Source organism: Dunckerocampus dactyliophorus, chromosome 1 (genome assembly GCF_027744805.1).
Source record: "Dunckerocampus dactyliophorus isolate RoL2022-P2 chromosome 1, RoL_Ddac_1.1, whole genome shotgun sequence".
Taxonomy (NCBI): domain Eukaryota; kingdom Metazoa; phylum Chordata; class Actinopteri; order Syngnathiformes; family Syngnathidae; genus Dunckerocampus; species Dunckerocampus dactyliophorus.
Genome location: NC_072819.1, coordinates 34,555,896 through 34,583,887, shown reverse-complemented (window position 1 = coordinate 34,583,887; position 27,992 = coordinate 34,555,896). Strand labels below are relative to the sequence as shown.

At 40.3% G+C, this 27,992-nt stretch overlaps 1 protein-coding gene across 9 annotated transcripts in view; it reads left to right on the top strand.

Annotated features, from left to right (window-relative positions):
- Positions 1–27,992, top strand: part of LOC129177254 (ERC protein 2-like) — a 204,532-nt gene that overhangs the window by 18,187 nt on the left and 158,353 nt on the right. For 6 of the 9 annotated variants that reach the window (XR_008569602.1, XR_008569601.1, XM_054768222.1 and 3 more), the window contains 3 exons: positions 5,534–5,689; positions 9,435–9,527; positions 11,514–11,681. Coding sequence is in view for 7 of the 9 variants with exons in the window: in XM_054768222.1 (XP_054624197.1) it covers positions 5,534–5,689; positions 9,435–9,527; positions 11,514–11,681 (417 nt within the window). In the remaining 2 variants the exon portion in view is untranslated. The remainder of the gene's footprint in view (positions 1–5,533; positions 5,690–9,434; positions 9,528–11,513; positions 11,682–27,992) is intronic. The other 3 variants (XM_054768189.1, XM_054768183.1, XM_054768197.1) reach the window with 3 other exon arrangements.

Genomic DNA, 27,992 nt, shown 5'->3' with positions numbered 1-27,992 from the left:
CCCTGACAACGCCTCACCCTCATCCCTCACTCACTCCCTGTATCCCGCAAGTCTTTGAGTCCCTATTTTTTCTTTTGTCTTCTCAAAATGGCTGATTGGCAGACACATTTGTAAATTTGTGCTTTTCCTCACCAATGAAGAGGGGGTGAAATGTGATGTGATGAATCTGTGTGTGTGCTCTGTGCATGCTCTTCTATGTGCACGGTATATATGACATCCTTGCCTTGAGGCAAGAATTTAATTTTTTGACCGTATCTTTCTCTCAGGATGTCGGCACTTATTGCTATAGTGTTACCTTTGATCCTAGTAATTCCATATGCTAGCTGCTCTGACACATGTGGAGCAGTGATGACAATATTTGATGATGTTTCTGTTGCATGACTTAAATCACCCACTGGGGGATACAACAGTCCTGTAACTACAGGTATACGATACTCAACGAGAAACTACCTGAATCATTCTCAAAAGTTAGACTCATGGTAGCACAATAGTCACACATAGTCAGTGGGCAGCAGCAGGCATTCTTTTAGCGTAGTAATCCCTGCTTATCCACAAGTGACATCGACAGGAGGATAATGGTCGTCTCCTCCAATTTCAATGGGAGAACTTACAGGAATGGGACCAGCAGAAAGATCATAAATTACTTAATTACTTGACAATTAAATGACCAAAAAAAGATAAGGAAGATAAGGAGTAGTGTAGAATATGGATGGATGGTTTGGACTAACAGGCCAGTTTTGATTTACGAATTGGACTCAGGAAAGGACTTTTGCGTCGTTACCCACTAAAAGGCAACAACAAGTAGAGGTATTCAATACTACAAAGGTTTGCTGTCAGGAGTTTGTAGAGCTCAACTCAAAGTCATTTAATGCAGGACCTAATAATCTTCCCTTTTTATGTTGTAACTTACCATATTTTTGTGTGTGCCCACTAACCTGAATACATGTGGTCTGTTGTGTAGGGATAGTTAAGGTTAAAAGCTACTATTAATTATTGATAAAAGCAAAGCGCATGCGCGGGCAGAAAGTGCTGCTACATCAATGTTGGCATGCCAGACATCTTTGAGAAAGCCTGAGAACAGACTGACTGGCGTATAAGTAAGACAAAGGCTGAGTATATTATACTATAGATCGTATCACCTGCATTTCATTGTCTCCAATCTATGGAAGGACTGAGAGAGAGCGCAAAAGAAAGCAAAGTGAAGAGGTAAGGCTGTCGTAGCTGAACTATAAGAAAAGTACACAATCTTTCACATACAGCAGTTACAGAGCTTTGCATTACGTGCTAGGAGCTGTGGGCATTGCGTAGTACAAAGATGATGAGCCGCCAAGCTTGTTTTTATCGGGTTCCTCCCCAAGAGCTTCATCGGCGGAACCAGCAGGCCGACCCAGCTAAGACCAGGGCTCTGCAGACTGTCATTGATATGAAGGTAGGACATCAGAGAATCCAATGGCAGCAGTAGAGTTGCTACAGTATATGTGTAGTTTGTTAATAGTTCATCTTGATTCATAATCATGCTGTTGTATAATATGAAAACTATCATTGACCGGGTGTTATTTAAGCAGCTTACAGGCAGGTAGATTGGATATCACCCACCAACAACAACTTTAATTATTGAATAGGTCTGCTGCAATATGAGCTGAAGTACACTATGCAGACATAGGAAATAAAGTTATTTTCACTGTTGCCTAGCAGTGTGATTGCACTGGCATCCATGGCCAAGTAAAGCTTATTACTTGCCCATGCAGAATTGTAGACATCCGTTTGTTTCTAAAGTCACATATACTTATAGAAGGTCTTGCTCACAACTCAGCCCTTTGAAGTTATTAGAGCTGTGACCCCCCCCCCCCCCCCCCCCCCCCACACACACACACACACACACACACCCCCACCCACCCACCCACCCACACACACACACACAGAATCACATGTATTTAGTTTTTGGACATGCTTTCTTATTTGTCTGCCTATTAACAAAAATGCACATGTGCAAGGCGAACATACCAAAAACAAATGCATTAGAGAAAAATTTTATCTGACTGAATTCACTGGAGGTGAAAACACACTGTTAGACATCTAACTAGGCTGGCTGGGCTGCTTTGAGGATGTTTCGTTTTGTACTCAACGACTGTTGTTGCTGTTATTAATATTGAGGGAAAAGGGAATTCTGTTTGTCAAATATGTAATGTGCACTTTTTGATTACAGAATACCACACCGCCTTTCTGTTTTGATCCTGACATTATCTGGCAGGTACATTATCCAGTGCTCATTTTTTTTATCTTTATGTTTTAATTCCGGCCTTAAGTATTCTGACATTGGTATGCAATGCCTTCATGCAATTTGTATTACCAGTACATCAATTTAAGGCCTAATTGGTACTGAATGCTGTTTTCATTTGAGCCTCCGTATTCTTCTTTGCCTTCTTTCTTTGAGTCACTGTTGAGGAAACACAACAGGTACCATAAAAATATAGGTTATCATACAGAAATCTACAAGACAGAGTGGAATCGATTCAGTAGCATACCCTGTGTGGGTAATGTAGCATTGCCTCGAAGCCTTATTTTAACAGTTGAAGTATTTAAATTTGAAGGTACAATCCAAACATTTTTCCGTGAGCATGCATGGAGATTCACATGGTTTCCGTGTGCTTTTGGAGGATATTTGCAGCACCATGCTCTGGGCAAGGTTGATGTCAGAGATTGTAATAGAGGTCAGATGCTTACACATTGCCTGTGGCTCATGCTGATGGCATCATGCAAGCTGCTTCCATTTATTCAATTACCTTTCTCTTCTCGTCCAAGGTTTAGCATTCAACGTATGTATGAACACATACAGCTAAACAACCCCAGGACCTGTCCATGGAAGAACCTTTATTCCCTCATCCATACGTATTAGTTGCTAGCCTTGAAGGTTCCTATCCAGCTCTGTTTCTGAGCTGTCCATTTTGGTGGCGGCAAAGAGAATTGCAGTTATACATTTATATACATTATATATATACATTTTTACAGGTCTTGAAGCAGGGGTGGGAAAACTTTTTGACATTTGGTTAAAACATTTGGCGGAAGGGCCATCTATATATAGGTGGTATCATGCATACTTGCTCACGGTGCAACGAAACAAAAACAACACATTCACAGCAAGTTAACGCATCACATAAATCAACAACTAAGCGCTAAACATAACACGTAACTTAAAACTGTTATTTCCAAATGCCCGCAAGGCATGCTGGGTAGTTCAGCAGCAACAACAATATGAACTATGAATAATTAAACATTGGATATCAAAAGTATGTTAACTCCTCCTCGTTTACTTCTAATGACCTCCTCAACATATTTTGCAATCTAGCAAAAATGCGACAAACATGGAAAAAATGTTGGGAGAAAGAATACCACAAGCTACCCAGCTTGCCTTGTGGTGGGAATATATGGGTGTTTTTTTGACATGGGTGTTGTGCGTAGATATTTGTATGCCCACATGGTGCAGTAGGTAGGTTACTTTGTGAGCCATGTGTGTTGACATGTTGTGTTGTTTGGATTGCTTTTTTATACAAGCTACAGATTGCATCTTACTATGTTGGCGACCCAAGCATGCCACAATAGCACTGCAAGTCATCTTGCCAGCTACAGTTTTGATGTTAAATGTTTAAAAACGTGGGTGCAGTAAGCGCACCCTTGTCTTAAAGGAAAACTGCACTTTTTGGGAATTTTGCCCATCATCCACAATTTTTAGGTGTAACATGAACACTTATTGCTTTCCCTTTTCTATGCATTCTAAAGCGTGAAAACAAGTTAGCAAGACGAAGCTAACAATGAACGTCATGGGACCCACCTATTTCGACGATAAAGCCCTCTAAAAAAACCTCTAACAACGTTTTATCATTTTATATACATCCTGTGATAATGCATTAACAGGTACATTCATGATAATATGTAACACTTACAGTATTTTGCCCTATTCTGATCATTTTAAACATTACCGGAACTTCTTTCCTCGACGCATTGATTTCACATAGCCGATAGGAGCTAATGCTACTTCCATCAACAACAACAACAACTACTTTTGGACAAATGAGGAACCAGAACCTTATCTTTTAAGCCTGAATATATGGAGGATGAGCAACAGGTTGTCCGGTAAAACGCCCCCTTATCCCCCTTAGTGCTAGTGCTAAATGTTTCATGGATAACAGTATAATGAAAACAGTCACTTAAAATGTCCGCTCTCATTCGTATGGCTGTGTCTTTCTGCACAAGACTTGTGCTACTCGTTGAAATGGTAAATTCAACATAGCCCTCAGATAAAAAATGCTGACAGCAAACAAGCATCTTGTTGAGTCTTTGTAGCGAAGAGCCAGTAGTATCCACTATTCAGTCTGTCCTGTTGCAGTGGCTTGAGGTGTTGTGACTGACGCTGAGACAGGGGAGGAGTTATGTAACTCCTCCAAATGAATATAGTTCATCGTGTTAGGTGCTACAATAACAATATCGCTGTAGCTTGGTTAATATACAGGTCAGTTATGTAAATGGAACATTGTTGCCCTTTTAAAAAAACATTTTTTAGTAGTTGCGTCCAATGACGTTCATTGTTAGCTCGGTCCTTATAACTCATTTTCTCTTTTTAGAACGCACAGAAAAGGGCAGCATATGTTCATATTTCACATAAGGATTGTGGATGATGGGCAAAATTCCAAAAAAGTGCAGTTTTCCTTCAAGTGTCTGTATCAGTACATGCCTGGGTCCTGTCCTTTTCAGAGCCAAACCAACAAATGACAAGATTATAAAAACATAAAATGCTTCTGGGGGTTTTTTTTGGACTCATTAATTTCTCCAGGTATAAAACATCCTTTCATTAACATGTAACATACAAGTAACTTCTTTTACACAGACTACTACTAAAACCGGTGATCCTTGTTCCAGTTATTATGCCATAACATTTCATTTATCATATAGATATATCACGCTAATTTTATTGCTTACTGATAATTCATCTACCAATCATTGATTTGGGTTTAATTTACCAGGACTCCAAACCGTAATGCAGACACTTATGGAACCACCTAATCCACCTGCAAAGCATTATGGGGGACACCAAAATTATGCTTCTCACTACAGTATAACTCTTATGGGAGCTGTTTAATGCATTGTGTGCAGTTAGATGGGGTGGGGTGTTTTGTTGTTGACAAGTATGAGGGCTTTCGGTTCCTTGGGTCAAGTAGGTTGTGTGCTCAATGACACTGTAGATGAATGCTGTGTTTTAAACATATTCTTAGTTTATTCTGTTGTGCACAAGGGCTATTCTGATATGCAAGTACTGACATTTGTATACTTGCTTTGGCCTTCATGAGAGCAAGTCTAGCTCAGCAAGTAAACCCAGTGCTTTCAAATTTTAAACTGAACAATAGCCTTTTGGACAACATCCATCTCTATCTCTGTCATAAGTGTGCATGAACAAGTGGATGGCTTGAAAGAAACATGACAGATGGTCTCTTATCAAAGTTATTTCTTACGCTTTGCCTGCCTGCTGTTGTGGATGCAGGACACCAAAATCTCTTCATTGGAGAGGAATATCAGAGACTTAGAAGATGAAGTCCAGATGTTAAAGACCAGCAGCCTGCTATATCCTGATGACAGGCAGGATGAGCTCAAGCAGGTGGAGGTCTACAAGAGCCACTCTAAATTCATGAAGTCCAAGGTAGAATGTTTGAGACAACTCTCCGTTGCATGACCTGAGTGTTGCATGCTTGTATAAAAAACTCAGTAATAAATGTCCAAGAACATGTTATGTCTATGTGCGTCTGCATGTGCCCAATGCATGCTCATGTGTTGGTTAGCATAAAACATGGACCCACAGTTAGTTCTTTGTTTGCCCATTTGAGGGGAGCTTGAGCTTATCCCAGCTGACTTTGGCCGAAAGGATGACTGGTCACCAGTCAGGGGCTCTTTAGAGACAACCAGTTATACTCACAGTCACACCACCACTGAACCGAGTGAACACTCAGATCACATAACATAAAATATTACTGTATGTTTCCTTCACTGATGTTATCCTCATTCAGTCCAAGCTCAGTTGTAAACAATGCTAAGAGGAATTTAGGAAAAGGCCCACATCTGGACAGAGATGGAGTGAGACGACTGACAAATAACGTCCTCCAAGCTTTGAGGCATCACAATGGGCCTGGACCAGATCCTGTGCTGCTACCGAGAGACAAGAAAAAGAGCGAGAGAAGAACTCCTGTCTCGTCACCCAAGCACCCAGCAAAGGCTTCTGCCACATAACCAGAATACAGAACTCAGGTTTCAGATGCAGTAGCTCCTCCCTCACCTTCATCACAGGCCTGGGACCCACCTGCTGCAGCTACACCCTTCAGTGATGCTTCACTACTGTTCCTGTCTCCACCATCACCTATGAGATTTCCTTCCTTCCTTCCTTCCTTCCTTCCTTCCGTCCTTCCTTCCTTCCTTCCGGCCTTCCTTCCTTCCTTCCTTCCTTCTTGAAAGCTTGGTGAAATCAGGGATTACAATGGTTCCCCTCACTCCAGACATGGCAAGATCAAGGATTCTATCCTCAAAAAAGAAACAGGCCCCTCTCTCTCCTCAGCCCACTCCACCAACCAAAGCTCCCCCAGCTTGGACCCTACCATCGGTTCCCATAGCTGTTATTCCCAACAATGTCAATGCTGTTTTGTAGGACACTAAGGGCCTCTGCATTGCTAAACCTCATACCAACCAGAGGCTCAGGAACGGAGGGTCCTCGCCTGAAACAATATCCATCCATCCATCCATCCATTTTCTATACCGCTTCTTCCTCATTAGGGTCGCGGGGGCATGCTGGAGCCTATCCCAGCTGACTTCGGGCGACAGGTGGGGTACACCCTGGACTGGTCGCCAGCCAATCGCAGGCCTGAAACAATAACTATTGTCAAATCACATAATTAGTTAAGAGACAGACAGTTAGACTGTCTGATCAAAGCAATCTAATCCACATCCCTTGCAAGAACACAGCACCCAGATCAACTCTAGTTAATCTTAAACATATTGTACTCAATGTCAGATCTTTAAGTAAAAATGTTTAATTACCACTGAAATGCCTTGCTGGGAAGAAATGCATGATGAGAAGCCGTTAAAATAGTTGTTTTTTATTCTAAACTCGTATCGGTACTTGTATTGTTAATTTCTTACCTACCTTTTGAGTATTAAGTTGCTGTGTGATGATTTTAGCATTCTTTCGACACCGTGAGTCAGACTGTTATATTGAGTAAATGACCTCCTGCGATTTTCGATGAGTTGACAAGCTGGTTGTGAGTTTTCTCATAGCTCATGATTGACTCATGTCAAATAAAGAGCTACCTGGTCCTCACTGACTCATGCGGTCCACAATGTGCTATTTTATGACATGAGCATATGCGGTTTATAGTCTGGTGCGACTTATAGGCATGCTAAAGAACTCACTGCTGTCCTTGAATTGTATAGTCTAACTCAGCATGTGACTGAGCCCACCCATGGCAGAATTGATTTTCGTAATGCTCATTCTTGATTTGAGCATTACTAAATGTGTTGCTGTTTCAAATGTGAATGCTGTGGATTTTGCTTTATCTGATCACTTTTGTGTTTTCTTTGACCTGTCTGTTACACCCAAACCAGCAGTTGGTCTGCAGTTGTTCAGGGAAGACTCATTAATGACAGCACAGGGACACAGTTTATGGCAAGGATTAGGTTTGAAAACTCCCCATGGTCTAACGTTGATGATCTTTTGAACTCTTATAGTGTTGTGAATGTTTTGGATACCATTGCTCCTCAAGGTTCGAATGGTTAAAAGTCGGCAAAAGGCACCATGGAGAAAGGAAGAGTCTGTCACACGCAGAAAAGGGAGTTTTGGAGAGTCAAAGCTCCAGGTTGACTATGAGGTTTACAAAGAAAAGCTACTGTTTTCAACCAAACCTTGCGTAGAACAAGGGTGAGTTATTTTTCTGAAATCATCACCAACTCTAGTAACAACTCTTGTGTATTGTTTGCTACAGTTAACAGATTTACAAACTCTTCAGTTTCACTGTCCTTATTCATTTCCCAACTCATTTCCACATGAGTTACCCACTAGATTTCTAAAGTCTGTGCTGAGCAGTTTGCGACCACAACTCACTCATCTAGTTAACATCTCACTTCAGAGTGGAACATTTCCAAAGGGCCTAAAAACTGCTGTCATTAAGCCTCTTCTGAAGAAGAGCAGTCTTGATTCCACAGTCCTGAACAACTATCAGCCCATATCAAACTTGCCATTCTGGGTAAAAGTCTCAGAAAAGGTTGAATACCAACATCTTACTGACATTCTCCTTTCCAAAAATATTTTTTATACTTTACAATCAGGATTTAGGCCCCACCACAGCACTGAGACAGCTCTGATCAAGGTGACAAACAATATCTGTCTGAACACAGATGCAGGCAAAGTCTCAGTTTTGGTTCTGTTAGGCCTGAGCGCTGCCTTTGACACAGTTGACCATGTGCTGTTATTACCAAGGTTAGAAAACTATGTGGGAATCTCTGGTACTGAACTGAAATGGTTCAAGTCCTATCTTGAGGACAGGGACTACTTTGCTGGAATTGTTTACTTGTAAACATGGCGACACGAAAAACCCCACACTTTTGGAGCGAGGAGGAATCAAGCCACCTCGTTAGTGTGGTAAAACAGGAACATTATGTCTTTTATTGATGGTTGAAAAGTCACGCAAAGCAGGATTTGTATGAACGCATCTTCAAAAGTGTCCGGGGGCTCTGGTGGATGTAGCATATGTGGATATGGATGGTACAGCTTCGGCTCCATTTCCTATTTCTTCACATTCTCGCCTTCCATTACTGAAGAAAGTGATACAGAATAGTATACTAGCACCAAAGAGCAAACAAAGGCGTTCATTATCTGCCGTACCGGTGTTGTTGTTTTTGGATACAGAAAGAAGCGCGAATAACGCGCACAGCTTCATGTTGTTTTCTATGCGTCGAGACGTTGTTCCGTGCAGGGTTTTATTTTTATTTTTTTCACGTCATGCATGTAAATGGGTTATTTCGAATGTTTCAGAAACCGGAATATTGACCTTAACCCGAACATTGACTGCATGTAAACGTAGTGATTGATGGTTTTATTGAATGACTCATTTGTCAGTGAATTGGGGTTCCTAATTATATTCATGAATGACGTCGTCAGACCATTGTAAACTCAATGCCAGAGGAAAGTTCTGAAGTGATACACCAAGCTCACATTCCCAAGTGTTGCCTTTCTGCATTCAGCTAGGCAGAAACACTTGCACAGATGTAAAAATTTAAAGATTCTACATTAAGCAAATGTGGTGGTGACTTGTTTAGAGGTGACCGAATTCCTCTTCGCTCTACAAAAAGAACTTGCAAAACAGTTTTTTTTCTGGCAGGCTCTCTTCTTTGTGTCTTTGTAGGAGCAGGCCTCATCACCATCCGTGTCCTCCATCAGACCAGCTCCCACCTTCCTACTCCCTACTCAACAACCCTGGATCACAGAACAAGCAGAAGTACTCCTCATATTACCGTAAATTCCGGTGTATAAGCCACTACTTTTTTCTTAAACTTTAAACCCTGCGGCTTATACAGCGGTGCGGCTAATCTGCTGCTAAAGTCTAATCTTGTGACATCTCCTTTACTTCAGAACTACTACTGATTGTTTAAATACTGTGCCGCTCACAAGTCAGTGAGGAAACTGTAGCTCTTTCTTTCTATCGTGAGCTATCAGTGCACTCACAACAAGCTTGTCAACCCATTGGAAATTGCAGGTCATTATATACACTGTATAGCAGTATAACAACATAACAGTCTGACTCACTGTGTCATCTTACTGAGAACACTAAATTCATCACACAGCAACTTAACACTCCAAAAGTATACCTCAGAAATGTACAAACAAGCACTATAATACAGTAATATGAGTTTAAAATAAAAAAGCCCCAACATTTTAAAGTTTTCCTTTAAGGCTTTGCGTCTGAGCAATGCATTCATTGGTGGCGTTGCAATGACGTCAGCCTCCGTCTGGGCTCTGTGGTCCTCTGGCCCCCTCTGGTGGACAGAGGCAGTATTGCAGTGCTGTCCATCTATGTTGCTTGTCCTCCAATGAACTGCTCTTCTGGCAGTAATGCATTATGGGTGGATGTTAAAATAGCTGTTGTTTGATTTTAAACTCGTATTGGTACTTGTAATGTATATTTCTGAGGTACTTTTTGAGTGTTAAGTCGCTGTGTGATGAGTTTACTGTTTGTAAGATGAAACCGTGAGTCAGACTGTTGTACTGAGTAATCACCTCCAGGAATTTCCAATGGGTTGTCTCCTGTCAAATAAAGAGCTGCTTGGTCCTCACGCGCCACAATATATCATGTTATGACGTGGACACGCTCATGCACAGTTGCGGCTTATACAGTATATGAACAAATCTGTTTTTTTCCTCTCAATTTAGTGGGTGCGGCTTACACACCGGTGCGGTCAATGTTGAACATGTTTAAATTGTAAAATATTATTGTTAGTCTTGCACCAATCTATTTGTATTTCTTTTCTCTAATATAGCATACCCTCTGAGTTGCTCTCTGACCCCACCTTTACCTTGTCTCTTCCTCATGCTGGCTCTTTAGAGAGCGATTATTTGAAAGCAAGCACCGGTCCAGTCTCAATTTTACCCTTATGAGCTGAACACTGCTCGCACAATTACAGAAATCTCTCCCCCAATCAGCTTTGTACATTTTTGGCACCAGAAGTCAGATGACAATCTTCTGCACATAGCTAGCCTCAACACAGAAAGCTCTCTCTGTTAGAGCAATTAATTTCTGCTGTGGCTCCTGCTTTATATAACCACTCTTACAACAATCTGCCATCTCTCAATTTTGTTGGCCATAAATTTGCCTGTCTGCATGTGTTTTGGCTCTCAACCTGATCTTTTGCCACAGTTTTATGATTCGTCCTATGCACCTTTTTAAACAAGTAGGGATTTTTACAGCAGTGATATTTATGAATGCTGCACATGCTAAATTGCTAAAATGCAAAACTCTTAGCAATTTTGCAATATTACATGACAATATTAAATTGCATTCAATATGGGAATTTACAGAGATGATCACATTTTACTCACACTGTCGAAGGCAGTTCTACATTATTGTTTGTAAATTACTGTTACTCCAGTAACATCTTTGTAGCTGAATGAGTTTGTTGGCTGTCGAGAACAGGATGCTGGATGCCCACATTTGAACGAATTCTGATGGAATGGGATGGAAAGTGATCATAGAACAGTTGGACAGAAAACTAATGTGTGAATGTATGTCTCCTTTGTCTCCTGGGTTAAGTTTGGCTCCCACCAATGCTTTTGAACAATTAGTAGAAGCACTACATTCACAATTGATTTAAGCTACTGAGAATTTGTTGTGTGCATAAACGTAATTAAGAAGAAAAGGTGTTATTGTTTTATATGCATAGCAGTCTCCTCGTGAATGACTAACCAAGTGTTTGTGTGTGACTGCCAGATAGAGCAGCTGAAGCAGGAGCTGAACAGGAAGGAGTCCGAGATGCAAGCCTTGCAGACCAAACTGGAAACACTAACCAATCAGAACTCAGACTGCAAGCAACACATTGAGGTGCTAAAGGAGTCACTCAATGCTAAGGAGCAACGTGCCAATACTCTGCAGACAGAGGTTCGTTTCAACTTTCATTGATTAATTACTGTATTATCTATTGTCAAACAGCCTACACAAGATGGCCAATTTATTTTATTTAATTTTATTTTCAACCGATTATCATGTTAATGGTCACAGGTGAGCTTGGAGACTCTCCTGGCTGACTTTGGGGGGGAAGAGAGGGTATGCCTTCGATTAGTTGCCATATCATTTCAGCAAGTACAGTATATGGACAAACGCATTAGAACCACCTAGTCATTACTTTGGCAGGAAAACAAAACTGGGCATTAGTTTCTGCTTTGAATTTGTGGTAGCATCTACTCTTCTGGGAATCTAATCTGGAACAAAAAACATTTGTAAAGTCAGAGGTCACAAATTTTGCATAAGACGGTGTGATTCAGTTTCTGTTCTAGTTCTCCTCAAAGGTATTTGGTAAGTTTGAGGTCAAGGCTCTCTGCAGGCCAATCCATTTCTTCCACACTATACTCATCCAGCTTTATAGACTGTGCTTTGTGCACTCTATCAGTCATGCTGCATCTGAAAATGTCTTTGGTCAAACTGCTTTAATAAAGTTTGAAACTAAATAGTAAAAAAACAAACGCCGCAGTTAGTTTTCATTCTTATTGTTCTTTCTCTTTCTATTCTTATAATTGAATAACTTATTTGAATGGTTTCATTATTTTTATTAGTATTTAATTTAATTATGTAAACACAATTTTTACATATTTTATATGATTTTGTCCTTGTTTTTTCTGTTGTTGTATATTAGCTTGGCTATACTTATACGCTTATCCGAGGTCTACTTCAGAGTTACAAATAAAATAAATAAATACATAAATGTTAGACTTTTTTTTTCCATTGCTTCTGAAAGTTCTCTACAGTCCAGTTTGGTCCCACCCATGGACTGGCACTGGGCCTTGGCGCTGTGTTTGGAGACACCTGTTTTAAATCAAACTGTTTGAACGCAACATATGATGATAATGATAATGATTAAGCTGTTAGGTGTGATGACATGTTGATGGTTTTTGGTCTACAGTAAATATTGAAGGAGTAATAAATCATTGTGCACAACAGCCATAACATGACATGTTATGACTACTGATGTTTTGATTTCATTTTAAGATGTATGTGATGCCACCAAAGGGGCTTCCCAGAAGCTAGTGACACAAACAGGGTGGTTAGAGAAGACAGTTGCCATTCATTGTTCAGTAATACAGTGAAAATGAGAGGAAATGTGAATATTTACTTTGCAAGTCGATTTTGGTGTGCACCTTTAAATTTTTCTGCTTGCGCTCCTAAAATTGCAATTTAGGGGCCATTGTGCTTTTAGTAAAAACAGTTAGTCTGGAGCCCTCCTGTTATTTAAAAATCATCTGACACATTGCCAATATTTAAGCACAAACCATAATTATTTTTTTGGCCTTTAATAAACCAGCTGGCCTCTACATTTGGGTGAATTACAAGGGTCATTAACTTCAGAAGGATGTCGGACACAGCAGCTGGCAGTGTTTTGTTTTATCTTTGAAGTTCCTAAACGTTATGGCTCGAATGATTTTATCTCTGCTGTGAGCGATAGAGGCATGTTGTATATACAGAGATTATGTGTATGTGGAAGCAAGGAACATTTTTCTCCATCACTCTCAAGACTTGGAAGTGATACTTTTTATCTCTGTGTTCCCCTGTTGAGAACAGCCTGCTAACTTTGTCCACTCATCACCACAGGAAACAATTTGAGCCAAAATTAGGCCTAATTGGCCATACATGTGAAAGAAATTTTGGCTGTTGTTGTGAACACATCATACTTATAGGAACAGGTTTCTGTGGGTGGTTTTGGTTTCAGTGGGTGGTTTTGCGAGAGCACCCAGCTGTCAACGAAGGTGAAGGGTGATGTGAAGACATAATTTAGTTACTCGATCGAACATTTTCATTTTGTGACCACCGCATTTTAAGAGTTCTGATTTGAGATACACATATTGGCATTTATCTAAAACAATGGTGCCCAACCTTCGCTGAGTCAAGATCTACTTTTATAGTTGCCAGCCTGTTGAGATCTACCAGTGGACATATGAGGCCGTATGTATTGCATCTAAATATTTAATATACACACAACAAACAGAAAACTATTCCGATATAATAAAAAGTAGTTTTAAAGTAGCTAATCAATTCCAATAAATGCATTTCCTTACTTCAGTGGGACCTCATTTGGAGCAGTTACCTTCTCATAAGCAGTTGACTCTTAGTAACAAACTCCATGAAAGTGCTGAAAACATCTTTGCCTCTTGTGTCAGTCATTAGAGGTTGCGGACCTTCACTTCACTTCAGCACTTTTCTACCTTGAAGGTTCTCAAAGTGCTTTTTATACAGTTACCAAATTTATCGCACCCACGGAGAAGTGGCTGATTAAAAAGGTGAGAGAAAACGAGCCTAGTGTACTCCTACCCTAGTGTGCTCCACTACAGTAGGTGTCTTAATTTTAGTTTGAACACTGCAAAAACTCTTATAACAAATATTTGTCTTATTTCTTGTCAGCCTGTCTAAGTTTAGGGCTCATAAATGCACAGCCATCAACATAATGTAATTTAGTCTTAGTAATGTCAATTAATGAATAAATTATGATTCCTCTCCTTTTCTATATCTAGTATCTACAAAACACCATTATGTAGTCCCAAGCATGCACCTGAGCTAACAAATAGCATTTTAAACATGATAGTCCAAGACATGCACAATGCACTGAGCATTGTGGATTAATACAGTTTGTTCTTATGTAAAAAGTGAACTTGAGAAATAAAAGGGTTAATTATCTAAAAATGAAACCAATTGGTCGCTCGTTATTAATTGACATGCCTTATTTTCTCTTGTGTATTTATAATTACTCTTTAAACAAACAAAATATGTTTTATCCGATTACTTGATTAGCTAAAGGAATTTTCAGTAGAATACTCGATTACTAAAATATTTGATAGCTGCAGCCCTAGTCCACTTTATTTCTAAGTGTATGATAGGGTTGAAGTCACGGTTCTGTGAGGGGCAGTTAAATCAACTCCAGACTCCAATGAAAGGGTTCAGAGATTGAGTGGTAGCAACTGTGAGAGGCAATATTTGAGACCGTATGTTAGGCCTGGGCGATATATTGATTTTATTGATTAATTGGAGTTTTATTGTTGCAATTAAAAAATTGAGGATTTTCTACTCTTGCTATGGCGCACCTTAAGCCCTTCAGGAGCTCCCGTTGTTTTCTTCCTCCTACCCTCCCCCTAGTTTCTTTAAAAGAGCCAGCAACAATATGGTTATCATGATATTGCATGGGTCTATACGGATGTAGTGATATTCAATTGATTATGATACTTCTGATATTGTGTGCTTCTCATAGACTACTTTCACATGGATGTAATTTGATCTGATAGAATCACCCAATGCACATAGTTAAACACACACACACACACACACACACACACATTCTCGTTTCCATGTTTTTTGAGGACCATATTTTTTATCGTCACTTGTGAGTACCACCCTTTCTAAAGGTGCTACAAGGATGAAAAAAATCAGGTACTCTAACCACATTTTTATAAGCTTATACACGACTTCAAATATCTAAATTGTTGATGTAATGAATTTTCTCGTGCTATGTGGGGACATAAGAAAAATCGAGAAAACACGGTTAATGGGGACCTCATTAACATAATATTTGCATACTTCACACCAAGTCCAATGTGATTAGTGGGGACTTTGCAACAAGTATATTACCAATGTGATTTGAAGGGACTTTGCAACAAATATATTACCAATGACATGTTCAGAATGTCACATATGTTAAAAAGGTTTCTGATCAAGAGATCAAGAAAGCAACTATTACTATCACATTTCAGATTTCAGATTTAAACGTTTAATGGACAATAATGCAACAACTATGCATTCATTTGTGCTCTGATGTCAGCAGTGTAAGTGTTTTGCTCCAGCAACTTCAGATGTAGGATGTACTGGTCACAGGTCATATAGTCTGTGTGTGAAACCTGTGGATAAAACTGATTCTCCAATATTTTCACAAAGAGTGTGTACCCAGACTCTGGTGGAAGGTGTGTTGTGGGGACCCCGTAAATGTCCAAAATACACTGTTTATAAACAAGGAAAAAATATTCCTGTGAAGTTTAAATTATGCTACAAGTATTGCACGATCACTAAATTTCTACATATATTACATTTACAATCTTTGTGTACTTGTTCGCAGTAGATTGGGGGCACACACTGGTGAAATGTCTTCTAAACGTTTGTTATGTGGGAAAATGTTTGTTGTGCTGACAATGTACTTGCACCCTAAGGTGTTTAACATATTACATTTAGAAGTTTACTGCATGTGCAGTACTTGAGCAGAATTTTAAACCCAACAGGGATTTTTTTCTTGGTTTATCATCAATGTAGTCTGGGCCTTGACGGCGTCCCCACAACACACCTTTGACAAGAGTTTGACCCGACCCTGTGTGTGAAACCTGTGGAAGAAACTGATTCTCCAATTTTTCACAAAGAGTGTGTACCCAGACTCTGGTGGAAGGTGTGTTGTGGGGACCCCGTAAATGTCCAAAATACCCTGTTTATTAACAAGGAAAAAATATTCCTGTGAAGTTTAAATTATGCTCCAAGTATTGCACGATCACTAAATTTCTACATATATTACATTTACAATCTTTGTGTACTTGTTCGCAGTAGATTGGGGGCACACACTGGTGAAATGTCTTCTAAACGTTTGTTATGTGGGAAAATGTTTGTTGTGCTGACAATGTACTTGCACCCTAAGGTGTTTAACATACTACATTTAGAAGTTTACTGCATGTGCAGTACTTGAGCAGAATTTTAAACTTCACAGGGATTTTTTTCTTGGTTTATCATCAATGTAGTCTGGGCCTTGACGGCGTCCCCACAACACACCTTCGACAAGAGTTTGACCCGACCCTGTGTGTGAAACCTGTGGATGAAACTGATTCTCCAATTTTTCACAAAGAGTGTGTACCCAGACTCTGGTGGAAGGTGTGTTGTGGGGACCCCGTAAATGTCCAAAATACCCTGTTTATTAACAAGGAAAAAATATTCCTGTGAAGTTTAAATTATGCTACAAGTATTGCACGATCACTACATTTCTACATATATTACATTTACAATCTTTGTGTACTTGTACGCAGTAGATTGGGGGCACACACTGGTGAAATGTCTTCTAAACGTTTGTTGTGTGGGAAAATGTTTGTTGTTCTGACAATGTACTTGCACCCTAAAGTGTTTAACATACTACATTTAGAAGTTTAGTGCAAGTGCAGTACTTGAGCAGAATTTTAAACCCAACAGGGATTTTTTTCTTGGTTTATTATCAATGTAGTCTGGGCCTTGACGGCGTCCCCACAACACACCTTTGACAAGAGTTTGATCTGACCCTGTGTGTGAAACCTATGGATGAAACTGATTCTCCAATTTTTCACAAAGAGTGTGTACCCAGACTCTGGTGGAAGGTGTGTTGTGGGGACCCCGTAAATGTCAGAAATACACTGTTTATAAACAAGGAAAAAATATTCCTGTGAAGTTTAAATTATGCTACAAGTATTGCACGATCACTACATTTCTACATATATTACATTTACAATCTTTGTGTACTTGTTCGCAGTAGATTGGGGGCACACACTGGTGAAATGTCTTCTAAACGTTTGTTATGTGGGAAAATGTTTGTTGTGCTGACAATGTACTTGCATCCTAAGGTGTTTAACATACTACATTTAGAAGTTTAGTGCAAGTGCAGTACTTGAGCAGAATTTTAAACCCAACAGGGATTTTTTTCTTGGTTTATCATCAATGTAGTCTGGGCCTTGACGGCGTCCCCACAACACACCTTTGACAAGAGTTTGACCCGACCCTGTGTGTGAAACCTGTGGAAGAAACTGATTCTCCAATTTTTCACAAAGAGTGTGTACCCAGACTCTGGTGGAAGGTGTGTTGTGGGGACCCCGTAAATGTCCAAAATACCCTGTTTATTAACAAGGAAAAAATATTCCTGTGAAGTTTAAATTATGCTCCAAGTATTGCACGATCACTAAATTTCTACATATATTACATTTACAATCTTTGTGTACTTGTTCGCAGTAGATTGGGGGCACACACTGGTGAAATGTCTTCTAAACGTTTGTTATGTGGGAAAATGTTTGTTGTGCTGACAATGTACTTGCACCCTAAGGTGTTTAACATACTACATTTAGAAGTTTACTGCATGTGCAGTACTTGAGCAGAATTTTAAACTTCACAGGGATTTTTTTCTTGGTTTATCATCAATGTAGTCTGGGCCTTGACGGCGTCCCCACAACACACCTTTGACAAGAGTTTGATCTGACCCTGTGTGTGAAACCTATGGATGAAACTGATTCTCCAATTTTTCACAAAGAGTGTGTACCCAGACTCTGGTGGAAGGTGTGTTGTGGGGACCCCGTAAATGTCCAAAATACACTGTTTATTAACAAGGAAAAAATATTCCTGTGAAGTTTAAATTACGCTACAAGTATTGCACGATCACTACATTTCTACATATATTACATTTACAATCTTTGTGTACTTGTACGCAGTAGATTGGGGGCACACACTGGTGAAATGTCTTGTAAACGTTTGTTATGTGGGAAAACGTTTGTTGTGCTGACAATGTACTTGCATACTAAGGTGTTTAACATACTACATTTAGAAGTTTAGTGCAAGTGCAGTACTTGAGCAGAATTTTAAACCCAACAGGGATTTTTTTCTTGGTTTATCATCAATGTAGTCTGGGCCTTGACGGCGTCCCCACAACACACCTTTGACAAGAGTTTGACCCGACCCTGTGTGTGAAACCTGTGGATGAAACTGATTCTCCAATTTTTCACAAAGAGTGTGTACCCAGACTCTGGTGGAAGGTGTGTTGTGGGGACCCCGTAAATGTCCAAAATACCCTGTTTATTAACAAGGAAAAAATATTCCTGTGAAGTTTAAATTATGCTACAAGTATTGCACGATCACTACATTTCTACATATATTACATTTACAATCTTTGTGTACTTGTACACAGTAGATTGGGGGCACACACTGGTGAAATGTCTTCTAAACGTTTGTTATGTGGGAAAATGTTTGTTGTGCTGACAATGTACTTGCACCCTAAGGTGTTTAACATACTACATTTAGAAGTTTAGTGCAAGTGCAGTACTTGAGCAGAATTTTAAACCCAACAGGGATTTTTTTCTTGGTTTATCATCAATGTAGTCTGGGCCTTGACGGCGTCCCCACAACACACCTTCGACAAGAGTTTGACCTGACCCTGTGTGTGAAACCTGTGGAAGAAACTGATTCTCCAATTTTTCACAAAGAGTGTGTACCCAGACTCTGGTGGAAGGTGTGTTGTGGGGACCCCGTAAATGTCCAAAATACACTGTTTATAAACAAGGAAAAAATATTCCTGTGAAGTTTAAATTATGCTACAAGTATTGCACGATCACTAAATTTCTACATATATTACATTTACAATCTTTGTGTACTTGTTCGCAGTAGATTGGGGGCACACACTGGTGAAATGTCTTCTAAACGTTTGTTATGTGGGAAAATGTTTGTTGTGCTGACAATGTACTTGCACCCTAAGGTGTTTAACATATTACATTTAGAAGTTTACTGCATGTGCAGTACTTGAGCAGAATTTTAAACCCAACAGGGATTTTTTTCTTGGTTTATCATCAATGTAGTCTGGGCCTTGACGGCGTCCCCACAACACACCTTCGACAAGAGTTTGACCCGACCCTGTGTGTGAAACCTGTGGATGAAACTGATTCTCCAATTTTTCACAAAGAGTGTGTACCCAGACTCTGGTGGAAGGTGTGTTGTGGGGACCCCGTAAATGTCCAAAATACCCTGTTTATTAACAAGGAAAAAATATTCCTGTGAAGTTTAAATTATGCTACAAGTATTGCACGATCACTACATTTCTACATATATTACATTTACAATCTTTGTGTACTTGTTCGCAGTAGATTGGGGGCACACACTGGTGAAATGTCTTCTAAACGTTTGTTATGTGGGAAAATGTTTGTTGTGCTGACAATGTACTTGCACCCTAAGGTGTTTAACATATTACATTTAGAAGTTTACTGCATGTGCAGTACTTGAGCAGAATTTTAAACCCAACAGGGATTTTTTTCTTGGTTTATCATCAATGTAGTCTGGGCCTTGACGGCGTCCCCACAACACACCTTTGACAAGAGTTTGACCCGACCCTGTGTGTGAAACCTGTGGATGAAACTGATTCTCCAATTTTTCACAAAGAGTGTGTACCCAGACTCTGGTGGAAGGTGTGTTGTGGGGACCCCGTAAATGTCCAAAATACCCTGTTTATTAACAAGGAAAAAATATTCCTGTGAAGTTTAAATTATGCTACAAGTATTGCACGATCACTACATTTCTACATATATTACATTTACAATCTTTGTGTACTTGTACGCAGTAGATTGGGGGCACACACTGGTGAAATGTCTTCTAAACGTTTGTTATGTGGGAAAATGTTTGTTGTGCTGACAATGTACTTGCACCCTAAGGTGTTTAACATACTACATTTAGAAGTTTAGTGCAAGTGCAGTACTTGAGCAGAATTTTAAACCCAACAGGGATTTTTTTCTTGGTTTATCATCAATGTAGTCTGGGCCTTGACGGCGTCCCCACAACACACCTTCGACAAGAGTTTGACCTGACCCTGTGTGTGAAACCTGTGGATGAAACTGATTCTCCAATTTTTCACAAAGAGTGTGTACCCAGACTCTGGTGGAAGGTGTGTTGTGGGGACCCCGTAAATGTCCAAAATACACTGTTTATAAACAAGGAAAAAATATTCCTGTGAAGTTTAAATTATGCTACAAGTATTGCACGATCACTAAATTTCTACATATATTACATTTACAATCTTTGTGTACTTGTTCGCAGTAGATTGGGGGCACACACTGGTGAAATGTCTTCTAAACGTTTGTTATGTGGGAAAATGTTTGTTGTTCTGACAATGTACTTGCACCCAAAGGTGTTTAACATACTATATTTAGAAGTTTAGTGCAAGTGCAGTACTTGAGCAGAATTTTAAACCCAACAGGGATTTTTTTCTTGGTTTATCATCAATGTAGTCTGGGCCTTGACGGCGTCCCCACAACACACCTTCGACAAGAGTTTGACCCGACCCTGTGTGTGAAACCTGTGGATGAAACTGATTCTCCAATTTTTCACAAAGAGTGTGTACCCAGACTCTGGTGGAAGGTGTGTTGTGGGGACCCCGTAAATGTCCAAAATACCCTGTTTATTAACAAGGAAAAAATATTCCTGTGAAGTTTAAATTATGCTACAAGTATTGCACGATCACTACATTTCTACATATATTACATTTACAATCTTTGTGTACTTGTACGCAGTAGATTGGGGGCACACACTGGTGAAATGTCTTCTAAACGTTTGTTATGTGGGAAAATGTTTGTTGTGCTGACAATGTACTTGCACCCTAAGGTGTTTAACATACTACATTTAGAAGTTTAGTGCAAGTGCAGTACTTGAGCAGAATTTTAAACCCAACAGGGATTTTTTTCTTGGTTTATCATCAATGTAGTCTGGGCCTTGACGGCGTCCCCACAACACACCTTTGACAAGAGTTTGATCTGACCCTGTGTGTGAAACCTATGGATGAAACTGATTCTCCAATTTTTCACAAAGAGTGTGTACCCAGACTCTGGTGGAAGGTGTGTTGTGGGGACCCCGTAAATGTCCAAAATACACTGTTTATTAACAAGGAAAAAATATTCCTGTGAAGTTTAAATTACGCTACAAGTATTGCACGATCACTACATTTCTACATATATTACATTTACAATCTTTGTGTACTTGTACGCAGTAGATTGGGGGCACACACTGGTGAAATGTCTTGTAAACGTTTGTTATGTGGGAAAACGTTTGTTGTGCTGACAATGTACTTGCATCCTAAGGTGTTTAACATACTACATTTAGAAGTTTAGTGCAAGTGCAGTACTTGAGCAGAATTTTAAACCCAACAGGGATTTTTTTCTTGGTTTATCATCAATGTAGTCTGGGCCTTGACGGCGTCCCCACAACACACCTTCGACAAGAGTTTGACCTGACCCTGTGTGTGAAACCTGTGGATGAAACTGATTCTCCAATATTTCACAAAGAGTGTTTACCCAGACTCTGGTGGAAGGTGTGTTGTGGGGACCCCGTAAATGTCCAAAATACACTGTTTATAAACAAGGAAAAAATATTCCTGTGAAGTTTAAATTATGCTCCAAGTATTGCACGATCACTACATTTCTACATATATTACATTTACAATCTTTGTGTACTTGTTCGCAGTAGATTGGGGGCACACACTGGTGAAATGTCTTCTAAACGTTTGTTATGTGGGAAAATGTTTGTTGTGCTGACAATGTACTTGCACCCTAAGGTGTTTAACATACTACATTTAGAAGTTTAGTGCAAGTGCAGTACTTGAGCAGAATTTTAAACTTCACAGGGATTTTTTTCTTGGTTTATCATCAATGTAGTCTGGGCCTTGACGGCGTCCCCACAACACACCTTCGACAAGAGTTTGACCCGACCCTGTGTGTGAAACCTGTGGATGAAACTGATTCTCCAATTTTTCACAAAGAGTGTGTACCCAGACTCTGGTGGAAGGTGTGTTGTGGGGACCCCGTAAATGTCCAAAATACCCTGTTTATTAACAAGGAAAAAATATTCCTGTGAAGTTTAAATTATGCTACAAGTATTGCACGATCACTAAATTTCTACATATATTACATTTACAATATTTGTGTACTTGTACGCAGTAGATTGGGGGCACACACTGGTGAAATGTCTTCTAAACGTTTGTTATGTGGGAAAACGTTTGTTGTGCTGACAATGTACTTGCATCCTAAGGTGTTTAACATACTACATTTAGAAATTTAGTGCAAGTGCAGTACTTGAGCAGAATTTTAAACCCAACAGGGATTTTTTCTTGGTTTATCATCAATGTAGTCTGGGCCTTGACGGCGTCCTCACAACACACCTTTGACAAGAGTTTGATCTGACCCTGTGTGTGAAACCTGTGGATGAAACTGATTCTCCAATTTTTCACAAAGAGTGTGTACCCAGACTCTGGTGGAAGGTGTGTTGTGGGGACCCCGTAAATGTCCAAAATACACTGTTTATTAACAAGGAAAAAATATTCCTGTGAAGTTTAAATTATGCTACAAGTATTGCACGATCACTACATTTCTACATATATTACATTTACAATCTTTGTGTACTTGTACGCAGTAGATTGGGGCACACACTGGTGAAATGTCTTCTAAACGTTTGTTATGTGGGAAAATGTTTGTTGTTCTGACAATGTACTTGCACCCTAAGGTGTTTAACATACTATATTTAGAAGTTTAGTGCAAGTGCAGTACTTGAGCAGAATTTTAAACCCAACAGGGATTTTTTTCTTGGTTTATCATCAATGTAGTCTGGGCCTTGACGGCGTCCCCACAACACACCTTTGACAAGAGTTTGACCTGACCCTGTGTGTGAAACCTGTGGATGAAACTGATTCTCCAATTTTTCACAAAGAGTGTGTACCCGGACTCTGGTGGAAGGTGTGTTGTGGGGACCCCGTAAATGTCCAAAATACACTGATAATTAACAAGGAAAAAATATTCCTGTGGAGTTTAAATTATGCTCCAAGTATTGCACGATCACTACATTTCTTCATATATTACATTTACAATCTTTGTGTACTTGTTCGCAGTAGATTGGGGGCACACACTGGTGAAATGTCTTTTAAACGTTTGTTATGTGGGAAAATGTTTGTTGTGCTGACAATGTACTTGCACCCTAAGGTGTTTAACATACTACATTTAGAAGTTTAGTGCAAGTGCAGTACTTGAGCAGAATTTTAAACTTCACAGGGATTTTTTTTTTCGGTTTGTCATCAATGTAGTCTGGGCCTTGACGGCGTCCCCACAACACACATTCAACACACCGAGTGCATATATTATTCGATATATTACATTGAACCTCTTTGTGCACTTGTCTTAAACTGGCTATGAAATCTAGTTTTAAACTGTTGTAAAGTTGGAGTGCATAATCTTGAGAAGTATCTATTTTTGGCCCTCATGTGTTTGTTTTTTTAACAGTCTATCAACATACAGGAGAAGGCCAAAAGCATACACACCTCTCAAGATTATGCACTCCCCTGCTGCAGCAAACTAGCTGCACTAACTATAACTTTCCTCTCAGTTGAATGACAGTTGAACACTTATTCAGGTAATTCTAATTTGTCACACAAATGCACTTACCTTGTGTCACACAAATTCTTTACTTTAAATTGTCACACACCTTCAATTATCCTTTTTTCTTCTTCTATAATCATTCCTTATGGGGACCAGGAAGTGGGCGGCACCCAACCATTTATGGAAAAGTGTGTGTGGAGAGCGAGTGTGTGCAGTACCAACCACAAACTACTGGGGGAGCTTGTGGGCATGCCACACACACACACAGCCATTGAAAACCATGGGTTGTGGGCCAATGCTAAAAACCACACGGGCACCTTCAGAACAGCTTCTGGGTTAATTTAATACCATTTTCTTTATGGGGACCTGATTTTTGGTCCCCATACCGAAATCGGTCCCCATGACGTGACTGTGTAAACAGATCTTTGTCCCCACAAAGATATGATTACAAACACACACACACACACACACACACACCCACACACACACACACACAAACTCTCTGAGCTGATTGCTTGGCTTTCAGCTCTGGTCTTGAGAGGTTTTTCCCTGCTATTAAAGTGGCTTTTTCCCTTCTTGAGAAAGGTTTGGGTTTCCTCATCTAAGTGGGCAAACCAGTGGATGAGGGGCATTTAGGGCATTCGGGGCCAAGTATTGCCCTCCTGCCTGTCAATCACACAGCTCGAGCACATCCATTCTCACAGGATCTCCCTCTCACCTAATTTATTCATCCACTTATATTGTTTCTTCATCTTACCTCAGCATTTTGTCTCTACTTCCCCACATTACATTTTAAATTCCAAGACCCCACATTTCCTTTTTACCACAATCATTCCTCCACTTAGGCTTATCGTATCCAGACCAATGCACTATCTGTGTATTTGTTGGAGAGTTTGCCAGTTGTGTTTCATCATTACTGACAGTAAGTACTAGTGATGTCCCAATCTGATTCTCAGGAATCTTATTGGCCTGCTGATCCACTATATTTTGAATATCGGATAATATCAGCCTCCGCCACGAGATCGGGCCGATCCGGTTGCTGTATCACGTTCATAACTCTGAGCCACACGCCAACATGGCAGGTGTAGTAATGCACCTCAAAGCTGGTTGCCACTCAACTCCCGCCACCTGCAAGAAGAAGAAAACACAACACCACCATGCAGATGTGACGGCAGTGTACCGCGGTGAAGTTAGTTTCACGTTGGACGTCGGATATTTGGCTCTGTAGCTACAGCAGTAGTTCCCCCTCACCGTCCCCGGACTACTGTGTCATTTTGCGGGGCGCTCGCATACAGTGGCGGAGGTACGTGGTGGCCAGTGGTGGCCGTGGCCACACTTAGTCACTCCCGGGCCAGCCCACTGGTCATCTAGACATTTCAGGTATCAACTTATTACCACTATGTTTGTAATGGTCTCACCTTGGCCACCCCACCTGGCTCCGCACGGGAAGTGCTGCTGTAATCACTGGTTGTTCATACTAGGGACCATCAATAAATTACTATTGCGTTGAAGCGAGTTAAAAAAAAAAGTCATTTATTCTAAATTGATCTATAACAATGTCAAATGATTAGTCCTACCTTAAAAGTATTTTGCAACCCCCTTTCGTCCAATTTTATCCTTTATTGGATGGACTTTTTTTGCTGAATGGATCTTTTATTGGGTTAGGGACCTGACTCACAGAGGTTTGTTACAAAAGCCTAACAATATTTTTGGTCATGCTGTGTAACAAAAAAATAAATTCAGCAATACTTTGTTTGCAGTATTTTTAATGCTTTGAAGAGCTATTTTCATAACCATATTCAATTCCACGAATTCATGTTTGTAAAAGCTTATTATTATATTTAAAAAAAGGATCATTACCGGATCGGATCGGCAAGACTATAAAAAAAACGTATCGTAAGCCAAAAAATGTGGATCGGGACATCCCTAATAAGTACACAAAGGCTCAAAGGAGCAGTACCTCTTGAAGCAGCAATCTGAGAAGCAGTAACATCTCTAAAAGCAGTTCAATGCAGGGCGAGGCTGAGGAGAGCTTGGCTTCTGAACAGAGCAGCCGCTGTGAGTGGGAGGATAAAAAAATGGAAGTGGATTAATTTGTCAGTCAAAGTTAAGGGCAGCTTCCACATGGCTCTGTTTGAATCCATCTACAGATAAATGTAATTGTAGAAAATGGTGAGTGTGTGGATGTGTGCGAGGAGATTCTGCCTGTAACTTGGCCCTTATACAGCACTGGTGGATGTGCCCTTGCTGCCGTGATTATGACCATGCAGTGTTGAAATACTCCTGCAAATCAGGTGAGTTAAGAGAAAGTCTCTTACATGTTTCAACAGACATCAACGTGAAAAAAATAGTTCTTTGAAGCTGTCATAATGATTATGGTATTTTGTTTTGTTATGCATCGATTACAGCTACCAAACCTTTCTCTTCCATGTACCCCATGAGACTTAATGTTATTGGGCCCCCTACAAAAGTACACTTGAAAATGAAGGATCTTGGCAGGACTGGCTCTAAGATGGCCCTTCTCCACAACGACAGAGGAAGAATGAAAACTAGACTTCTCAGCTTTGATGACTAGACGATTGCTGTACAACCAAACGAACGTGTTGACATTTTCCTGAGGGTTCCTGGAAAAAAAACAAAATGATGTCGAGACTAAACAGAAAATGGTTATGTCACTGAGAATGTGAATTATGAGACATTAGGAAACTGCGTGAATGTTAGTGAAACTGAATGGCATGACGAGATATTTAAAATGTCGTAACAGTGCATTGAAGGCTGTTTTCCATTTGCTGCCTACTTTAATTCGTTAAGTTATATTCATTGCGAAGATCAAATTCACCGAAGACAGTAGCAGAGTGTAGTGAAGTGAATGCTGAGTCCATGAGCAGAAGTGGGTATTTATTTTTAATGGTGATGTCATTGAAACCACGGTAGTTGATACGTGGACAAAGCGTCTTGTCTTTCTCCTCCACAGAAAAAAAAACTGGGGTGACCAGAGAAGAGGGGCAAATACTCTAAGTCCAGTGGCAAGAGACAAGAAAAATATACTCCTTCAGCGATTGTTGTTCAGGAGCAGATATAGTTTAGAATTTGGAAACACAGCGTCAGGTAAGAGTTTGATGGCGCAATCATAAGGCCGATGAGGAGGAAGGGACTGAACTCCGTCCTTGCTAAAGACTTGGCGTAACTCGAGGGATTATTTTTTTTTTTCAAGTCAACTCTGACGTGTTCAAGTGTTCATCAGACTGACGACCTGGGGGAAGAAAGTGTCTCTGTGCCTGTTTTGGCGTACAGTTCTCTGGACTGCCTACCTGAGGGGAGGGGTTTGAACAGTTTGTGTGGGAGTTTGAGGGGTCTGCAGTGATGGTCCTTGCCCGCTTGCTGGCCCTGGATTGTTACAGGTCACATATGGAGGGAAGGTCGGCTCCAGTTATTTTTTCTGCAGATTTGTCCTTTGTAGTCTCTTCCTGTTCTGTTTGGTTGCAGATCCAAACCAGACAGCACAGGACAAACTGTGTGATTGCAGTGTAGAATTGGATCAGCAGCTCCTGGGGCAGATTGAACATCCTAACAACAAACTAAGCGTCCAGAAAACAGTCTTCTGCCCCAGAGTCAATGAGAGCTCATATCTAAATATTGTGTCCATTACCAGATAATAAGCTGGGCAATTGAAGTCTCTTGTGGTGTGTCTGGGATGTGTTGTTGAGCTGGTGTACTCACAGGAGATTGAAGGAGTGGGAACAAACCCATGAAGCAACCTGATGGAGGGTGAGCTGGAGCATTTGGCAGGACGAGTTGGGCACTTGGAGATGTGATGAGGAGTCACCGCAGTATTGACATGGATGAAGCTTCTTCCGTTTGACATGTTCCAGAGACCTCCTCCCAGCTACATAGGGGCCTCAGCTGAGACGAGGGATGGAACAGCCGGTGCGGTGATGATGGAGATGTTGCCAGAGTCGATACCAGGTGTAGAGGATATCATCCCGGGCTATCTGGGCATGATGTGTTGGCTGTAATTGGAGGTTACACATCCAGGTTGCGGGACTTGACC